Source organism: Megalops cyprinoides, chromosome 16, assembly GCF_013368585.1.
Source record: "Megalops cyprinoides isolate fMegCyp1 chromosome 16, fMegCyp1.pri, whole genome shotgun sequence".
NCBI lineage: Eukaryota > Metazoa > Chordata > Actinopteri > Elopiformes > Megalopidae > Megalops > Megalops cyprinoides.
This window is the reverse complement of record NC_050598.1, coordinates 4,352,205-4,370,882: the sequence shown is the minus strand read 5'-3', so window position 1 is coordinate 4,370,882 and position 18,678 is coordinate 4,352,205. Positions and strand designations below refer to the sequence as shown.

Below are 18,678 nucleotides of genomic sequence, written 5' to 3'. Positions count from 1 at the left end.
GCCAATCTCAGAACTGGTTTTCCTTCTAAACTAAACTAAACTGTCTAGCTCATATGTAGTAGTGGTATCTTAAAGATACCAGGCGGGGAGTGTTCTGGCTCTGCCAGTTATTGTTTTGGCTGTTTTTGTGACCCCTGCTGGTTGCTTCCATAAATGTCACTGTGACAGGAAGTGTGTGACAGGAAGTGAGAGTACCTAGGAAGTGAGAGTACCCAGGAAGTGAGTGCAGTAGGAGCAATGGTAGAGCATGTTGTAATCTGTATCCAGGGAAAATCCTATGCAATCCTACACAGTACACATGATGATCATTTTTTTTTCACTTCACATTTGCACATGTGATGGTTGACATATGTGTCTTGTGAAGTATGAAAGTAATTCCTGCAAATATGAATAAAATTTTTACATAATCATTTTTACAGACAAATTTATACAAAAACGACCCTGTAAGGATTTTTTGTGTGTTTTTTTAAGATGATCAACATTCACTCTGCTTCTTAAGTGGTGTACAGTGGCACTCTGTGTAGATGAGGTTCCTAAGCAACAGGCCCCTGATGCATATTTGGACCATTTTCATGGTACTTCTGAGCTGAAGTGCCCAATCCAGCATCCTGCAGCTCCCTGACTTCCTTTTAAGGAGCACCAGTATGCGAGTGGATGGGGGCATGGCACTTGCGTGGCATTCACCCTCTACATGTTCACATCTGTGTGAGGAAAGCCAAAGCAGGCTCGCTCAACAAAGCAGGTAACTGCAGACATGTAGGACATTACCACTGTTGCGTAGTGGGAAGCAGCAGGGCTTGCAACCCAAAGGGTTATCAGTTCAGTCCTCCACAGGGCCACTGTTGTTAGACCCTTGGGCAAGGTGTTTAGTTTAAACCTTTCGCAGTCAACCCTATTCAGAGTGAATTACCCAAGTGATATCTGGATAAAATGCAAAAAATTGTAACCTTTGTAAGTTGCTCTAGAAGAAAGCAAAAAAGCATCGATAAGAGTAGTTGTAGCAGTGTGGTGCAGCATTAAGGGGAATGGAAATATCCATTTGCATAAATGGATGACATATATACACTACCCTACCAAAGTTATGAAGCACAGTTAGTTATGAATAAAACATCTTTATTTCAAGATAATGGAGATGCTATGCTTTGAATTCTGTTACCAGCAACAGCCCCTGTAATACTTTCTAAAAATGGTTTCGTCTTGATGAACCAATGGTGAATTACAGCATCATGGAGAAAAAAATGTTCAGTAAGTCTTCGGATCTAATGAAAAAGAGTAATCCTCAGTGCAATACACAGGTAGTAACACAAGGGCTATCTGAAAGTGGGTCAAAAACATTTATCTGACCACTGCTGCTAAACTCAAGCTGGGACATATTTTTAATCCCATGGACCTGTATGACCATCGTTCTTTTTATGTTGCAGGTCTCGGACAAGTTTTATATTTCTCAGTGATAAAGAGATTTTAAATTAGATTTCTCAAGCTCCAGTTTCTCTGCAATATCCTCTGAGACAGGCAGTATGGTGGTCCCTCGCTCTCATTTTTCAGGGTAAGTGCAGCCTGGCCTTCCGTACAGTAGCAGTACTGTAGTGCTGTAGGACTTCTCCCTTTGAGAAAGCCAGTCCACTTATGGTCCCAGATGTGATAATAAATTGTTGGCCTTGTCCCATGGTAGATCATTCATTTGTCACAGGTTCTGCACCAGAGAGGATTCTCTGTGAACTGAGCCTCAGTTGTTACTTGAGTTATTTCCTGTTGTATCAGACTCAAGCAAGGAGTGGGAAGAGACACACGTGAGTAAACAGCTAGAGTGAGTGAGGAGTACTGCAGAGCTGGAGTACATTAGCGGGAATCACTTTATGCTAAGTATTACGCTATGATGGAATTAGAATGCAATGATTACAAACCAAAGTTTTTGTAAAGGTGACAGACACAGTGGAAATGATATGGTCACAATCAGCATGGAGTTAATAATTAATTTTGTAAGAAACCAGATAATCATGTAGTCACCATAAAGAAACACCCTATTATTAGCGCATTGATGTATTTAAAGTAAAAGACAGATTAAATGCATTTGTAAAATGTTATGACAGTGAGTTGCAGTACTCCTTCCACAGGCATCCTCACAATTATACAGTGTGTGTGGCTTTATAAAATGCATTAATTATTTGTGAACAATATGACAATAACCTCCTGTGTAATTTAGACCATCAGTTTATCGGATATTTAAGTGCTTCTTAACTGGCCCACTGTGACTGTCAAACATTGAGTTACCCTGAGAGGGAATAATACGGTAACATGTATGATTATGAAAGAAATGCAATATATTCAGGTGTTTTATAAAAAGAGTCACACAATACATATAGCTTTACATGCAACAAGTAAAAAGTTTGATGGCCAGTACTTCAATGCAGATCACTTATCACTGACAATCAAGGTTCAAATTATGGGGGGGATTGGAGGGGTCCGACCCCCCCAAAAGGGGTAAAAACAACAGTTTGGGGGGGGGGGGGGGGGGGGGGGGGGGGTTGAAACATTCATATATCCTTCTTACCTGTAATTGTAAATATTACAATATATTTCCCATATTTATGCCTGGAAGAATCTTGTAATACGATTTCAGACACCCCTAATGTGGGCCATACCATTTTTTAACCTTGATGTTAGATGATCGTCTCGTATGCCTGCCTCACTCCCATCATTGCAGTGGCTTGCGTCCTCATTAAGGTCTATGCTCTTGTACGTCACACAAGCCAATGGAGATACTGTAGGTTAAAGTAAATAGCTAGCTATCTAGCTTGTTTAATACACTTTACTTTCTTAACTTCAGAGTTTCTGAATTAAATTGTGTCAAGTGTCTACAGATGAACGTTAGCTAGTTTCTAACTTTTCCCTTAAGTTAGAGTTTAGCTAACTAACGTCAGCTAGCTAAAGCTAATGTTTGTCTTACCTAACAGTAGCTAACTAATGTTAGCTAGCTGATAGTGCGCCCTTTCATTGCCAATGTTGACTTGGCATTTCATTACCAATAGAAAATGTCATATGTTATCTAATGTTAACTAACAGTGGTGCTCAGTCATGAGCAGTTAGACAATGGAGGATTAGTTGTTGTAGAGATACGTTTTGACATCAATATAGAGTTTATTATTTCATTTTAATAGTCTTTTGTGTGGCTGTGGTGGTTCAGTCAGTCTTTTGCTTTTTTGATATTAACTTTTATAACAGACACCCCTTTGTTTTCACTCAAGAATTCAGGAGTTTTACCTGGTTGGGTAATTGAACAATATTAAAATCCATGTGTGCTGAAGGCTGAATAATTGTATTAGTTCAAATGTATGACTACTCTGTTGAACTCAGATTAGATTTCATTCACAGAGTCAACATGAGCAAGAGGAGAGGAGATATGCAGCACTTTTTTGGTGCTAAAAAAAGTAAATTGAAACTTGTAAGAATTAGGACATAGAGATGATAATGCAGCCTGTTTTTCATGTGGTTGTCATACAGGCTTAATACTCAACAGGATAGTATGGGTGATGGTGAGTTTTACATTTATGTGCTGTTGTATTAAGGAAGCAGAAGCCCCATACACACTGGAAGAGACTAAGCGACGAGAGACCATGGAATGTTAATGAAATTCGGTGACTTGCAGCGATGTCAGGTGAAATGACAGTTGGCGACGCAAAGTGGGTGGGTTCCGAGTTAAACTAATCTCAACTAATCTCAAGTTTGAGGCGACGCGATTGAGGCGACTACCAATGGGAATGAAGGATACCGTTGACTGGCACATGATGCCAACTCTGAGTTCCCCAAACGTTTACCACAAGGAGACAACGTCCACGACTTTGGTTCCTACCACTACGGCTTTGATCTAAAAACTATACTATCTGTGAACTAAAAGAAATTAAAACGTGGGTGCATTGTCACTGTTGAAATGTAGCTCTGTTCATATGCATACACTAGCGATATATTTATGGTCTTGTAGAGCCAGCCAGCTACTGCTTGTTTCACTCGGAAACATTTGGGGTGGGAAATATTCAAGAGGGATACCTAGGCAACCAGAGCCTGGAATGTTCACTAGCGACCAACTGTCAGCGACAAAGCGATGGCCGACGAGCGAATCGCTTTAAATGTGGACGGGCCTAGAGGGAGGTCAGAATGACAGTCAGCAGGCAGGAGGAGGTCAGGAGGACAGTGAACAAGCAGGACCTAGTAGCAAAGAGGTGAGTTAGAAAGGAGACTGCACTTAAAGATGTATGCCATCATACCAGATATTTAGGCAAATAGTACTTTCAGAAACTGATGGGATGCACAACAATCCAAAAAAATAAATCCATATTCTACAGGATCTTTTCCGTAGGAGCCATATGTTTCTCACTTCTGAATTAATGGAACAGATAGGAGTCACTCAAGCTTAGGCTTTTGAGTCTATATACTGAGTCCTATACTGGTCCCCATTTTGGTATTGGGACCAGTACAGGATCTACAATGGGGAATGATGAATGAGATGATGTGGAATGTTGATTTATGTTTTCTATTAGACTATTTTCAAAGTAAGAAAACAGCAGACAAATTTAGATTATTGGGTGGTGTATGCCTTCAATGTTATTCAGGCACAGGCCTAGATGCTGTATGGTAGTAACACATCTGCCTACCTCTTTGGCATGTTGATAGTGTCTTTGGTTCTGGTACAGCATTGTGTGGGTCTGTGTTTGAGAGGAAATGATGGTCAGCTGTTGTGTGTGTGTGGGTCTGACTTGCTGGCAGTTTTGCTCTAGAATACATTGTTGGTGACCCCTGACTACAAAAGATGTTGTGTGGTACATGTCCCATGAGCTGGTGTAATGGATTTGATTTATCATCATATACAGACTGCAGACATTACGTTAAACAAGCAAGATACTGTAAGGATTGTAAGACTTAAGTTCACTGAAGCACACACCTGCGCTGGACTGGGGTCCCTTTACGCCCTGGAGAAAAAGTTGACCCCCCCGATTGTCATTGTATAATTCGCACCTTGCTGACAATCCAATGAAACAGTTGCAAGTAATGAGGGACAAGTATGTCGAATTTAATTACGAGGGGTTAGCTGTACATATAGTAAGTTCATATTGGATTGACCTAAAAAATAAAAGGTTCAGTTGTTTGTAATTTGTTGGTCTCATTGCTGTTATGTGAAGAAAACTGAAAAAAAAAAAACTGGAGAAAAAAAATCCACTGTGGAAGCAAAATAATTGGACTTATCTCCAAAAACTACTGCTGAGGAGACCTCTAACAGTGTTCTAAAAAACTGCAAAACAATATGTTTTTGATAAACTACATAAGAATAACAGTCATTTGAATGTTTCTCCTGTCATTGTTAAAAAATATGACAGCGCTGCTGGTGGAGCAACTTTTCCTTAACAAATTAGCTGGAAACTACCCCAAAGCTCTTGTATACCACATTTTGTCACTATGAACTGTACTTCATATGAAAATGATTGAATAGTATTTCTCAAGATGTAAAAAAAAGCATTGTTTTGGATTTTTTAATTGCTTGGAATGTCCATGTTTGCTTACTGGATTGGATGGCATTCAGTTTTTTCATAGCGTTTAATTATGCCTCAGTTCCTCTGCATATCAATTTTGGTATTTAAACTGTAACACACGTTGAGGACTGTGCTGTTAGATGCATCAGGCTTTCCTCTACCATGTAGATTGGGATGATGAAAACATTAAACATGCTAAATTTTGTGCAGGTCATTGAATAAAATTAAGAATAGATGTTGTTTTGGCCAATGTGAATTTTCCAACATAGTGGAAAATCCAATATGGCAAAACCAGCTAATTTAAACTGGTAAACCTGCTATGATTATAAAATTCATAGTAGTGGTAGTTTCATACTACACCAACGTGATTGTCCTCCAGGGGACATCATCAACAGCATCAACATATCTTTAAACAGTGTAACAGACATACGACTGTACGTACAATATAAAATAAAAACATTGACACCATAACCCCACCATAGGGGCTGTCCTGGGAGAGCAATCGCTGACATCAGCACAGTGTTCATGTAGTCATTTTCTTAGAGATGGAAGCAGTAAAATGAAGTCTCGCAGGGCTCTCTGCACCCCGCAGTCCAAGAATCCCCAAGGCCTCACTCTTATACTATACTCCCTCATCTATATGGATGTGTATCTGCTTCCCATCCATATGAGGTCCATATCTGTGGCCAACCAGCTTACTCCATCAATCAGAGGTGGAAAACCCTGGCTTCAGAAAGTAAAAGTCCTGCCACATATTTATTCCACCCATGCACTACACCAGCTGAATTTAATTAGCACAACTCTTCAGCCAGGTAGAAGAGCTAATTAGTGAAATCACCTTGTTTAGTGAACGGCTAGAACAAATACATGGTAGGACTTTTACTTTCTGAAACCGGGGTTTTCCACCTCTGCCATCAATTACTAGAGAAATTTTAGAAAATTATGTTTACTGTGGGCTTTCTTGGTAACAGTGGTGCTTTATTCATGTTTTGTGGATGCTTTAAAGAGAAAAAAATGAACAGAATTTGAATGTTAGGGAACTGATGCTTTGGAGTACTGTAATGTACATGAGTTTGTTTACAAAACATGGAACGTTTGTAACCATATGTTTTCCTCCTTTGCAAAGATTTTCAAAGGGTAAAACTGAAAACTGTATGATAATCTCTGATGAGATGAACAACTTGGTAACAGTGCTGCTTTAGTCAGTGGATCAAATGAGAGGGGAAGTTGTGGCGAAGTGACATTACTTGGAGGCCTCTCACAGATGAAGTATTGTCATCTGCTCACCACCCCACCCCACCCCCCAACACCACACACATGCACACAAACAATTGCAGCACATTGAAGCTCACTGAAACCCAAAATTACAAGGCACACCCCACAGTTTGAGATGAGAATTAAATGAGAATTACAAACAGATTTGATTAATGTACAAAATGATCAATTGATAGATAAACAATAACCAAACAAACTGACAGTGATTGACTGTCCATTTATTTATTGTCATAATACTAGTTTCACTGCAAAAATCATAAGACTGGAGCAAGTTAAATCAGGTGGTCAAACAATGACAAATACATAGTTCAAGGTTCCACTTGGAGTGCCTAAGATGTCTTGGCACTTAAAAGGTGGAGAGGCAAAATTTATGTGCAGAACAGTCTGGAGACCCATGTTCTTCAGGCTTGATTTGTAGGGATCATCCAGGAAGCCATGTGATGAGCTTCACCTGGATCAATAACTAATCAGCCATATGAACTGGAAGCTCAGTTTTCCCCCTCCCTACCACCACTACCACTGAAATCTGCACAGCATTCCTCCAAGAAACGGGTCTCCTGGGCTGCTGATCGTAAAAGCTGAACAAATCACCCGCAAATGAGAGGATCCAGGACCTACCGATGGAGAACTACACTCCTGTACATGCTCCCATTTCAACAAAACCCAAATCACTCTCAGAGCTGACGTTGATCTTTTTGCACAGGCAAAAAAAATCTAAAAATAATTAAATGATTGAACAAAATTACTGTCCGCTGCACTGTTGAAATCCACTCTCCATATGCCAGGGAGGCTGCAGGTGCCTTCCCTAATGAGATGAGGGTACCAAGGTTCTGTCACCATCAGCAAACTTTAACTCAGTTCATTGCTATAATTAGATGTTTAAATTAACTCTACCAGGAATGGGCTAGGGCTTGTATGCAAAGGATTAGAAGGGGTAATAATAGACAAGTAACTGAATTAATAACTATAGGCCATAATTTAGAGATTATTTTACAGAGAGAGTTTTTTTTTTTTTTTTTGCTTTCACAAAGAACTCCAGGAGATTTGTTAAGCATTACATCCTGCAAAATCCGTGATGACTTTTTTCCAAGAGTAATTCTAACCTATCCCTGACAGATTCTAAAATCTTATATGAGATATTTGTTAAACTAACTGGCCTTTAGGTATTTGGAGAAAAATGATCTCCCTTTGTATTAAACCGCCCTGTTTTCAGCTATTAGTAATTCTGCCAGGGTCATTGCATTCATTTTTTGTTTGTGGTTTTTAAATAATTTCCCTTAGTTTTTAGGTACTCTTAAGTGTGTACTGTACCATAAGGGGCCCTTATGTTTTTGGTAATTTTTCCAGTACTTCACTGTCCCTTATTTGAATATTATCTAATACCTCTTGGGTAACTGTAAGAATGTTTGTACCCTCTTCTCTGGTGAAGCTCTCAGCAAATTAACTGTTTGGTGTATCTGCAATATCTTTGAGGTTATAAAACAACCCCCTTCTTATTGCAGCTAACCTCTTTTCCAACTTTCCTTCTCTCAACTGCAGTATTGCAGTAAGTATTGTTCTGCTCTTAAAACCATGGTCCAGGTCCTCTTCAAGTAAGAGCTAGAATCAATGATAGACCACAGTTTCTGGAGTTATTGCCTCTCTACAGTGTGTACAGTTAAGATGCTGATTGATGAATGAATGATTTTAATGATTTTAATTGCTGAATGATGATTTTAATTGATGATTATGATTTAAATGATGATGATAACTGTAAAGATCTACCTGTGACCTCTTGTAGGTACATAAACTCACATTGTTTACAAATACTTTTTTTTAATCTTGCCATGATACAGGAATAGTGTCCTGGCCCACTCCCAATTTGATTGCACAACACAACTGATAGGACATGGAAATTAAAAAAACACACAAATGTACAAAAAAATCCATAAAACTAAAACAGTTCCTGACGTGACAAAATACAACACCTTTTAACAATAGGTTTGATGATAAATATACAGCGCAATAATGATACGCTTTACTGAGCTGATAGATCGTTGACTTCCATCATTTTCCACCAACAGCTAAGGCACAACTTACTGCTGCAACTGGATTTGTGGGTGCTACATCTGTAGTTTTAGTTTTTTCTTATGAATAATAAGACACAAATCTAGCAAATATGTCAGCCAAAGAGAAGTAACTGCAATGGTGGACATACAATTTATATAAAGAATACATAATGATGGATTGCTGTTAACAATACTGTGCTGACATCTCTAAATCCCATGGTTTTTGAAATGTGCATATACTGTTCAAATATCCTCTTGGCAATTGGAACTGCTCTCAGTACAGCTATAGGTCCAAATGTGTTATAGGAATCCAAATGCCATTTTGCAAATAGTCCCTAGTGGACTGCAGAGAGAGCAGGGATAAGGCCCTGCAGTGAGAGCAAATCTCTGACTCCCTTATTTTGTTGTGAGTTCCAGCACAGGCAAGCCACATATGCCTCCATACAAATGCGTCACAGATGCATTGTGTAGGTGAATTCTCATGATGCATGAGCACTGACCCTGCTGTCTGAGAGCTAAGTGAAATGGCCATGCTAACACTGTCCCACAAAAGCCTGTGAATCACAGATAAGGTCCTGTAATTTAACAGTGTGGTCACCTGCTCTGATTGGAGGCCTCTCTTCTCTTTCAGGTTAACAATCCATGCTGAGTGCCCCATGCATCTGGAAGATTTTCCCATGGATGCTCACGCATGTCCCCTGAAATTTGGAAGCTGTGAGTATTTCCGCAAAGTCAGCAACATAGCTCTTTCATCCATGTTCATAGATCATGAACATGGATGAAAATCAAAGTGTTTTCAAAAGTAATCTGCCATGCTTTTGCTTGCATTAAACTGTATTTTTGAAACCCATAATTGTCCCTTTTTCCCCCTTTTTCAGTCTCAAAATAAAAAAAGAAAGATATCCCTTAAAAGGAACAAGCAAAATTATTCCACTCTATCCTTAGAAAGTACTTACAAATAAAGAAACCTACAAAGAAACATTTTGTTAGTTGCCATGAGAACAGTAACCATCTGTGGCTCATTGATGCAGTGGGTCATTTTAGGCTGATATTATTTTGTAGTTGAAGGAATTTGGTCCTTATGGAACACCATAGGTGAGAGGGAAGGAGAATCCAGGCATGTGTTTTCTTAGTCTTCCTCTGTAGTGTGGAGGGCTTTTGTTAGTGTGGAGGGATAGCAGTTTTTTGGTAGTCTGAATGTCACTATAACCCTGAATAAATAAGGATTCATTTTCATTCAAGTTGATTCTTTATTAAGGACCTTTGACAGCCGCAAACAAAGAACCACAACTTTAAATTTCTATTATTATGTTGCATCCTGAGTAAAAACACCTTTTCCTGCAAACACCCTACCGAAATCTTGTTGGGTTGTTGTGTGTTCTGCAACATTGCCAGAAACAATTAAAAAACAGTGTTTACTACAGTCAAATACCAACTGTATGCATTGTTATGTTACTGTGTGTAAACTTGCTATAAGAAAGCTGCTGGGATCTAATGCTTTGGTTAATTATAATTGAATTCAGTTTGTCAGCAGGTGCCTATAACTTGGTAAGCTAACATCAAGTTCTGTCAAATTATCCAGTTGGCGTTGGCTCTCCTGTGGGGTTTGGTAGGACGTTGTGCATAAATTTCTGTTGGCGGTATGTTAGCATGTCAGAAGCTTATTTGCTATTTTAGTGTAGTGGCAGATTTAGTTCCCATGTCTCATTTCTGAACTTCCTGTGTGTGGCAGAAGGTGTCAGGGTGCAGGATGATTCCAATTAAGAATGAAAAGGGCAGGGGGGAGGGGATTAAGTCTGCTGAGTGCATTCTGTCCAATAGCATTGCTGTGATCAGTGGCTCTGCCTTTTATCACTTAACATTAGATGTTTTAAGAACCACTTGAATTTTTAAGACATATTTTGGAAAAAATGGCCTCATATTTGGACCAATATGGTATGTTTGTTTTCTTTTTGTGAGAGTATCGTTACAAAATATAGGAGCTGGGTTTTTCCTCTGGCTTCTCTGGATTCATTTTCCTTTAATAGTTAGTATTAGTGGAAACATATATTTGTGCATTTACAAGTGCAATGAACTGTGGCTTCTGAGAAAATTGCAGTTATGGCAGTAGCAAAATAAATCCATTATATTAGCACTGATAGAAAGAGAATACGCTTACGTTTTCAGGAAGAATTACAAAGTTAGCTTTTATTCAGTTTGCTGAATCTTTTGTGAAAATCTAGGATAGTGTTTGACTAATGCCTCTTCTGTGGGGATGTAATTAAGTAATAAAGGTGGTGTGTATTCTCTGCATTGTTTGGTAAAAGCTTTTGACAGCTCTGACCTTTTCTCATTAGTTTAGATGAGAGTTTGTCACTCCCTGCTGTAAATATTAACAGCAATGAAACCCAAACATTTATGCAAGGATTGAATAATGCTCTTCAGAACCAATTAAGTTTTAATATAGATGAAGTAGCAATAACGCTGATGCATTAGACATTGATTTATGGTCTTACAACTGAGTAGAATTACTGCTCCAGTAGTTACAATGAATGATTACAGGCCAATGTGGCAGAAGAGGAAAGCAAAGAACATTTTGGGGTGTTTGCTAATGTTCAGCTGTATGTGATGCATTCTCTCATGATCAGTTGCATGCACTGTTTACAGCTTATTGATCATGTTAAGCCAACACTAATAAGATAATGCTGAGACCACATTAAAAAAAAAAAACATTTTAAGTGCAAAAAGCCAGCATTAGTGTGGTAATAAATCAACCATGACACAAATACACACACATAGCAGAAAAATTAGCAGGAGATGTAATGAACCCCATTTACAAAGTCTCCCACTTTGTTGGGTGTTAATCACAGTAATACCTATTCATACAAATAATTGCTTAATCATCCAGGGTGATGGTGTGTTCTTAACTGGGATTCGACCCATTGCATATGATGAAATGCCACATGTGTTTTGCAAGCCTTTATGGCCCCTTGTGCAAGCTTTTCATGATCTTATGATGGTCTTAGATTTTCTTGAAATCTTTAATTTGCTTATTTTTATGCGTTCATACACTGTTTCTAAACACTTACAGAAGATGAAGTATCAGATGTTCCTAACTGCAGTGATTTGCATTGCTAATGGGATGATCCATAACACAGTAGGTGGGCTCTCTATTCAGTAAAAAGGAGAATGCATTATGGATGTGGCTACCCCTGTGAGCAGTAGAGATAAACATGTAATTAGGCATGTTATTTGGTTAAAAATAGAGAGAAATTGGGTGGTTCTGATGACACCAGAAATGCTTGCCTATCAAGTGAATTGTGGGATCAGGTTTCTGAAAAGGTTTTTAATAACTGGAGATAACTATTATGTATGAAGCAGGGCCACACCTGAGAAATAGTTGGCTTACGATGTGTCATTGGCTTAAAGTCCTGCTTTTCAGTGGTGACATCCAATAAACAGAGAATTTTACAGCATCTGCATTCCAGAGGTTAAGTGCACTGCAAGTGACAGAATGATTAACCTCATCTGGTTTTAATTTTGAATACAAAGCTTAATCTATTGCAGGTCATAACCATTGTCTTGGCAGCAGCGTGACACAAAGAAGTTTTCTGTTATTTTCTGTTATGTTTGAAGTTACATAGCATTACATAGCAATGTATAGTGGAATATCCTCCCACTGTAGAAAAGAATTAAAAGACATGTTGCATGATTTAATATTACCTCATGACTTTGTGCAGCAGATTTATTGTATAATGTCTGTTCGGTTGCTGGGTGTAATTCCTTGTGCAGCCTCTTCCCTCCCTTGATTTGAGGGTCGGATGGGAGCGGGAAATTGTGCTTGGCTGGATGGCGGGGGATGGGTGAAATGGGTGAAGTCCATGTGCTGAAGGTAAAATAAAAAGGAGAGCCAACACCAATCTCAGAAAAACTATACATATGCTTAAGGATAAGAACAAGCCATTTAGCCCAACCAGGCTCATCAATCTGCCTTAGAGTGTATCTCGCATTGGGCCGAGTCTGAGCTTGAACGTTGTAAAGCTCTCTGCTTTCACAAATCCTTAGCAATCTATTCCATTCATTTATAACTCTTAGAGTTAAAAAAAAACTTCCCAGCATCAGCCTGAAACGAATTTCCTCCTGCAAACTGCTGCGAACTCCTGTAGCTTCCGTAGTTCACTTTATTAGTTTCAGCAGTAAAAATATCACTCAAATATTCCTAGTTCCCTTGGCTATTATAGAATTTTGGTGGGAATAAAATGTGCTATATTTCTGGGGTTTTCATATGTATTTCATCTGGTAGTTCTGACAGGAAATTCTCTGAAAGCCTTTGCATTCCCCTCTGTGTGAAGATGATACACCTGCCCTTGAGATGATTTGGCCCATTTGATTCCTGATACTCCTTCAGTGTACTGGCTGTTTTTCACACTTTTACATTTACATTTATTCTCTTACCCAGAGCTACTTACAAAAAAACACACTCAAAATGTTTAGGCATGCAGCCTTTTGAGTACTGAATCATTAATGCCATACATTGTGGGAACCATTGCCACAGTAAGGTGTATGATCATGTATTACTATCAACATTTCCAGGCAGTAAACTTGTATTGCCAAAAGCTTGTATTGCCAAAGAATTTACAGTTGTTCTTTGAACAAGACTTGCTACCACCTCCATGGTAGAAAAGCACTTCAGTTGTAAGGTCTGTGTTGAGCTTTAGGAATCATAGATCAGTCTGAGCTGATGGTGTTGTCTTACAGCTCTACAACCACTCAGAATTATATAGGCATTTTTGCAGTGTTAATTTAGGTTTTGTTTTCATGAACAATGATGACATAGTTCAGTTTCTTTCCTTGGGGTTAATGCTGAAGTGAGCAGGTGTTAATTTGGGGGTGGGTGAACAGGATGTTCATTTTTATGTTGTCTTTGCAGCTTTTTTGTCTAAAATGCTCCCTTGGACTGTTGAGCCTGCTGAATTTCACTTGACTGCTAACCAATCATTTCTAGATAAATTGATTTTCAGTTGAGCCAATTTATCCTTGTGATTTTTTTTCTGTGGTCTTAGCTAGGGAAGACAGCATTTGGATTATTTTGGGGGTCAGCCACACTAATTTCCAGAATACCGGATCTTGAGAAGCAGGCAGTGTTGTCAGCACTACGACACTGTGATGTTTCCGCAAGATAATACAGCCACATTTTTACAAAAATTGTCACAAAGTGTTGAGTGTAGAGTATAGTGCATTTAATGCACAAAACAATAAATAAAAAAAGATTGTTCCAATTTCTAAAAGAGTGCCTTTTTGTAATAAAGCAAAACAATTTAAGATTTATCAATATTAGGCCATCAGTTTAGCAAAATCGCAACACTTAAATGCAAGAAGAGTAGAATAAAAACAGTGAGTGAGATCTAAAACATTGACAATAGTTACAAAAATATTACTGATCAAAATATTTTCATGGATTAAACAATCAGTTGGAAATTGGACGTATGGTTTTCATGTTCCAGTTGTATTTCCTTAGCTTTTTGACTGTTCTTGTTTTTACTGTAAATTTCAAAGAATGACATACAATTACAAAACAGATTGCCCACAACTCCCTCTACCAGATGCTTACACTGACCATGAGGTGGTCTATATTTGGACCAATGGGGATGACAAGTCTGTCTCGGTGGCGGAAGATGGATCCAGGCTCAACCAGTATGACCTGCTGGGTCACAACATTGGCAAAGAGGTCATCAGTTCCAGCACAGGTACTCAAGCTTTTTGTCCTGAAAAATGTAATTATGTAATTATCTCATTATTTAATTGAAATATTAGTAGTTCTAATAAAATAACACAATAATGGGACATATCAACCTGTATATACTGTAGCCTGCAAATGTATTCCTACCCTTTTCTAACACAAAAAATGTAAGAATGCCAAATTGGCCATAATTGCAGAGTGACATCATATGTTTATACTAATAACATCTAGATTCAAAGCTTCAGAAACATGTTTCTGCAAAAGGTTATACACAGGAGTATACAATACTTAATCAGTATTCATTGGCATGATTAGAGTCAGAAAGCAGTCTGAGAAAATTGGCAAAGAACCACTGACGTTGAGGTCACAGCTATATAAAGATCACAAGACGCTGTGCCCTCTATTCTCCACAGTACTTACTTATCAGCAAGCTAAAAGTTGCCTGGATGATCACTACCTTGCCAGACTGAGAATACAAAGTAATTACTCAACAGTGTGCTGTTCAGAAAGTGGTGTGAAACCAATGCTAACTTGGTTTAAAAACAAACTATTACAATGGGTTAAACTGTTTTTGATCATTCTGCACTTTTTAGGTGAGGGTTGCAGTAGTCTCAATCAACTGACTCCCATACCTAAATCTGTGATATAACTACAGGAATGTTTGCAGGATCCAGAGATGTACTGTATGTCCTTAACATTGCCATTGTGAGGTAGTAAACCTCTAATTTATGCCTGTAGCAGTTGTCTCCTCAAAACAACCAGACCCCATTCTGTAACAGCACCACTACGAGATTCCATTGCCCTGGTATTAGAGGAATGTGTTTATTTATGCCAATGGGTTTTACAGTGTCTACTTTGAGTGTGTGCGGTGGTGTATTAACTGTCATGGATAAAGTAATCTGCATTTTAAATATTTTGGCTGCAAGCTCCCCTATTTAAGTGGGAGCATGACTAGATGGAACACGGGTAGCATGAATATTTCATCTCCTCAGCCCCTCATTCCCTCCCCTCCACAGGAAAGTACATAGTGATGACAACATATTTCCATCTGAAAAGAAAGATTGGCTACTTTGTGATCCAGACATACCTTCCCTGCATCATGACCGTGATCCTGTCGCAGGTCTCCTTCTGGCTCAACCGAGAGTCAGTTCCCGCACGCACTGTGTTTGGTAAGCATTGTGTGTTTTTTTGTAGTTTTAGTGGGCTTGTGGGTCCTGGTCCTTTGCTGACCCCTTTTGTCTCTTTTTGATGTCCATCAGGTGTCACTACGGTCCTCACCATGACAACACTCAGCATCAGCGCAAGGAACTCCTTGCCGAAGGTGGCGTATGCCACGGCCATGGACTGGTTCATGGCGGTTTGTTACGCCTTTGTCTTCTCTGCCCTCATTGAGTTTGCCACTGTTAACTACTTCACCAAACGTAGCTGGGCCTGGGAGGGGAGAAAGGACGATATGGACATGAAGGTGAGTTATTTTACATATAAGTACCTTGTAGATCATTTTTAAGATATGTACATTTAACACTAGGTATGGCTTAGAGTTCAGCTAACTAACATTCCACCTTACTAACTCATAATGTTTTATTATTCAGACTAACATTCATACAATACACATAATTTATACATGGCTTATAAGTCCTTCAGTTGAATGAAAGGGTTAAGGGTCATATCGTACAACTTTATATATAATATAATAATATAATAATATATAACTTTTGATTTGGATGTACAAGTCATAAACTTTTGTAGCATGTTTTGAGGTTTTGTGTTCAGCTCATGAGATACCACACATTGTAAAGACATACCATGTGATCAACATTGCATTGACTTTTGACCTTTGGGATGAACCACTCTTGCTGAACCTGGTCAATTGTTTTGCATGCAGCACTGTGTGTGTAACGGGTGATATCTTGGAAGTTGCGTGGGTCGGTGAGCGAGCAAGTTTCGAACCGAGTTTCGAACCCCTTACGGCCAGCGTTGTTGCCAGTTGAGCGAAAGGCAAATTGCCCCTAGCCTGTTGGCAACAACGCTACTTAACCAGGTCTCGGGGGAGTGATGTAGCTGCTGCAACCACTCGGCTACCTGCTACCCGCTACCTGCCCGCTTCACGCAGGGCTCACACGAGCTAATCACTTCAGCTCTGCTACATGTGTACATATGAGAAAGTAGACAAAATCCAAATCTGGTGACTTTGGAGCAATGGTTCATCTTTTTCTCCCCATTTCTCTTCTCAAAAGCCAGGGGAAAAAAAGACAACAAATTTTGAACCAGGTGATAGGACAGGAGCCTCCCTCAAGCCTCCCCCCTCAAAAGATAATGACAGTAACCATTCAATGGAAATGGCAGCTGTACAATTGTACTACAATTGTAATTGTATTGTGCAAAACCACCAAGGTATCATTGGACACCAAATAAAACATACCTTTTTGTCTTATAATAGTGTGATATGGTGTGGTCTTCCCATGATTAGCCTGAGTGAGATTATACTGTGTGAGAGAGAGAGCGATCTGTATTGCCTGTGATTCAGCAGGAGCCAGCACTTTGGGAAATATGGGGCTGTGCTGTTTGCTGTCATCAAATTCATCAACAGACTTTCCTATCTCAGATGGAGCAGTTCTCTTATAGTGATTTTAATGATTAAGCATCTAGAATAGGCTCTTACTGATTGTGCAGGCTGTTACAATGAGGGCCTGCACCATTAGTGGTACATTTAATTAATATAAAGTACTGTTGTTTCTGCTGATCATTGTTTCATGAAGTGCTCCTCTACCAGAAAAATGATAAATAAGTTTTAATAGGGAGCAGCAAAGAGGATATAAAAGTGCATATTAAATTAAATTACAATAAATTAATCATATATAGTATATGAGTCTATATATAATATCATGAGATGAAGGCCACATGTATACCTCACAATAGCAATGTTTGTATCATGTAACACTTACAGTAAATGTTCGAACACTTCCTTTTTTGTCAGAGAGAATAGTAGATCAGTTAATATTGAGCAGGTATATGGCTTCCTTGTCTAATGGTCTTTGCTTGGATCTCTTTTTTTCCAGAGACGGGAATGTGCCCCTTTGTCAAAAAAAGCTAACAACACGTTCAACATTGTAGGAACAACCTATGCTATCAATGTGGCGAAAGAACCAGGGTTATCAACTATTGCCAAGAGTGCCACAGACCCAGTCAAAATACCCAGAATGGAGGAACAGTTTTTGGAAAGCAAGAAGACTTACAACAGTGTCAGTAAAGTGGATAAAATTTCCCGAATCATATTCCCTGTGCTTTTTTTCATCTTTAACTTGGCATACTGGGTAACATACATCAACAGAGAACCAATTATTATTAAGAACAAGAACCAAAAAATGTGAAACTGCTCAGTAAAATGGCTTATAAGTGTTGTGTAAGAAGCCAAGTGCTATCCACGGGATGCTAAAGTTTATTTGTTTTATTTCGTCTTGGAATATGTTGCATATATTAGGCACGTTGTCTGATGTTTTAGGCTCTATCTCCTCAGATTGCGCTGATCACATCAACACTTGCTGAACAGAGAAACCAGACAAAGCGCAGTTGTCTTTTTAACTTCTGACAAGGTTCTTCAGTGCCATTCTGTCAACTCTCAGTGTTTTGTGAAACCATGCAGGGACACCTCACAGCTGCAAGCTGTCCGCTGCCATTACATTGTCTCATAGCTATAGACAGGAGCACCATTAATTGCCTTTGGTATGTACAGTATTAATACTCAATAGACAAACATTACTTCTTGTGGAATTCCTTTTGTGTCCTGTAGGTCTGCCTGTACATTTTCAAGACCAGTGAATTGTATTGTTTTAACGGCACAAGGTTTTTTTTTTTTTAAGTGCCTTTTTAAGCTTATCATGATCAATGAAAACTGCAGACAAACCACTGGCACAGACAGCTGCTGTAGGGCCTTCGGCATGAGTCACTGAGTCACTGGCCAAAGCTGCACACCATCCCTTTCGTCCCTCCAGCCTGACCGTACAAAAAAAAAAATCTTAACCAAAATCTGTCACTCAGTTTGATACATCTATGCCAGCCATGTATTGTCACATCAGGGTAGAGCAGTAGTACATTCTGTGCATTTCAAATCATC

General features: G+C 39.0%; 1 protein-coding gene across 1 annotated transcript in view; it reads left to right on the top strand.

The window, feature by feature from the left end:
* LOC118790742 (gamma-aminobutyric acid receptor subunit alpha-3-like) overlaps nucleotides 1-18,431 on the top strand; it is a 52,638-nt gene extending 34,207 nt beyond the window's left edge. The window contains exons 6-10 of the mRNA XM_036547743.1: nucleotides 9,477-9,559; nucleotides 14,428-14,571; nucleotides 15,581-15,733; nucleotides 15,824-16,029; nucleotides 17,624-18,431. Coding sequence (XP_036403636.1) covers nucleotides 9,477-9,559; nucleotides 14,428-14,571; nucleotides 15,581-15,733; nucleotides 15,824-16,029; nucleotides 17,624-17,935 — 898 coding nt within the window. The 3' untranslated portion in view covers nucleotides 17,936-18,431. The remainder of the gene's footprint in view (nucleotides 1-9,476; nucleotides 9,560-14,427; nucleotides 14,572-15,580; nucleotides 15,734-15,823; nucleotides 16,030-17,623) is intronic.
* The last annotated feature ends 247 nt before the right edge of the window (nucleotides 18,432-18,678 follow it).